General features: G+C 50.9%; 1 protein-coding gene across 1 annotated transcript in view; it reads right to left on the minus strand.

The window, feature by feature from the left end:
• TPO (thyroid peroxidase) overlaps positions 1-2,082 on the minus strand; it is a 152,134-nt gene that overhangs the window by 24,984 nt on the left and 125,068 nt on the right. Inside the window, exon 9 of the mRNA XM_011960987.1 lies at positions 1,329-1,566. Coding sequence (XP_011816377.1) covers positions 1,329-1,566 — 238 coding nt within the window. The remainder of the gene's footprint in view (positions 1-1,328; positions 1,567-2,082) is intronic.

The raw sequence follows: 2,082 nt of genomic DNA on the forward strand, positions 1-2,082 counted from the left end.
CACTTTCCTCTCAAAATATGAAAATCGTTGCCAAAGCGCCAGTAGCTCCTGGCCTGAATGCCATAAACCATGCATTTTCCTGGCCACATAAAGCTTGTCTGCTTCCCATCACGAGGATGAATTCCTCTTAGAACATAAAAAAGAGGCCCCACTATATAGAAGTTAATTGACCCCATTTTTGCATTGGGTAGATATTTGGTCATAAATACACAGGATGAGAAATTGCAGGCACTGCCCCAGGAATCTGCCAGCTGCCTCTGATTTCAGATGGAGCTTCAGCCATGGGTGGCATAAAACACGCTTGGGAGACACACATATGGGGCAAGTTGGAGAAATCCTCCCCCTTCTGAGCGAGCGGCTTCCCATGTCCCAGAGAATTCCAAATGCACGTTGACTGATGACACAGCCATGAGGGAGACAAGTTCATCTGCTGATTTCTCCCCAGGTGTTCGTAGTTCTTTGAAATGCTGCATCTCAGAAATTAGAGACAAAAGTCACACTGGGGAAAGGACAGGAGCCTCGGCGTGTGGCAGGTGCACTCTCTGGGAAGAGCACAGATCCTTTACAACAAAAATCTGACCTTGGCACAGTGACTACCAAAAATAGAAAGAGAACTGGATAGGTAGGGATGTCTTTAAAAGCAAAAGAAAACATTTCCAATTGTTTTTGTCTGTGTTGTTCCAAAATCCTAACACTGGTATCCTGTGCACCTGCTTCTATGGGGTCATGGACTCAGTCAGACGGGAACGGGATCTGGCTCTGACTCCCTCCAGTACAAACCTCCACATTCCAGGTTGAACTTGAGGAGAGAGCAGACATGTACGAGGCAGGCAAAGCAGGACCTCAGCTTTCTGCCACCGGCAAGCACCTCTGTGTGCAGGCAGGGGCTGGGGGGCCAGGAAGGCCTGTCCAGCCCAGAGGCATCCATGAGCACCAGGCATAGCCTGTGTCTGCGCCTGAGTCACTGTGCACCTCTGCGCTTTCCTGGGCATCGTCAGGGCACGTGGGGGATGGGATGCAGTCACAGGGCTGTCATGAGTGTGTCACAATTTGTTTTTGTTAGGTGCGTTTGCTCATGTGGTTGGATCTAGGAAAAATCAGTGCTAGCTCCCATTCTAAATGCTACGTGCTTTGTAGTTGCTTCATTGTTATAAAAACACAGTTCTAGGTTAAGGAAACTATGGGTGGGAGAAACAATCTGATCAGCTTACGTAAGAGTCGAGCGGTGGAGCCAGAATTTGGATGCAGGTCTGGCTGGCTTCAGAACCAATGCAGACCACCTGCCTCTATGCAGAACAAGAAGGAAGATGTTCCGGACAGGAACCTACCAGTCTCCGTCCCGCAGAGCCTTCATCTGCTTCCCAATGAGACAGGCAAACAGGGGGCCTGTCCGAGCCCTGGGGAGGAAGTTTTCAGCTAAGCCTCCCAGCCAGACGTCAATGTTGTCAGGATGCTTGTACAAGTCCAGGATCTTGTCAGCCACGCTCCTGCTGGCGATGGCTGAGCTCAGGTCAGCGGGGGTCTCCAGGCGAGGCAGGCCACAGAACTCCCTCCACTCATTGTAACCTGCACAGGGGAGAGGCTGCATGGTTTCTCTCACAGACCTGAACCTTTGTTCAGCCCATCTCGCTCATGCCATGGTCCCCGAGAGAGGAAGCACAGCAGGGCAGAGTCCCATCCCACCCTGTGACACTGCCTGGCCGTTTGCCAGGCTAGGATATTCCAGCTCAGAAGCCAGAGCTCTTTCTGTAGGGTTTGTTCATAAAGGAGCTGGAGACAGCAAGAATGCTGAGTTCATGATATTTAAGTGCATTCCTGTTATCGCCCAGCCTGCACTTAGTTCTCGCCTCTCCAGAGCAACCGAGACAGCTCTGCATTCTCTTCAGAGTTTACCCCCCACAATGACATCAGGAGCACACACTGAAGCCAGCACACACACTCTCTCGCTCTCTCTCCCTTCTCTCTCTCTCACACGCACACATACACACAAAGGGACACACACAAATGTCTTTTTCTGTCTGGTCAGTCATCTCCATATTGAAGACTGGAGATCTCTTCTTGCTGGGAACCCTGGTGAATCCC

Source organism: Colobus angolensis, unplaced genomic scaffold (genome assembly GCF_000951035.1).
Source record: "Colobus angolensis palliatus isolate OR3802 unplaced genomic scaffold, Cang.pa_1.0 Scaffold53, whole genome shotgun sequence".
In the NCBI taxonomy this organism is placed as follows: Eukaryota; Metazoa; Chordata; class Mammalia; order Primates; family Cercopithecidae; genus Colobus; species Colobus angolensis.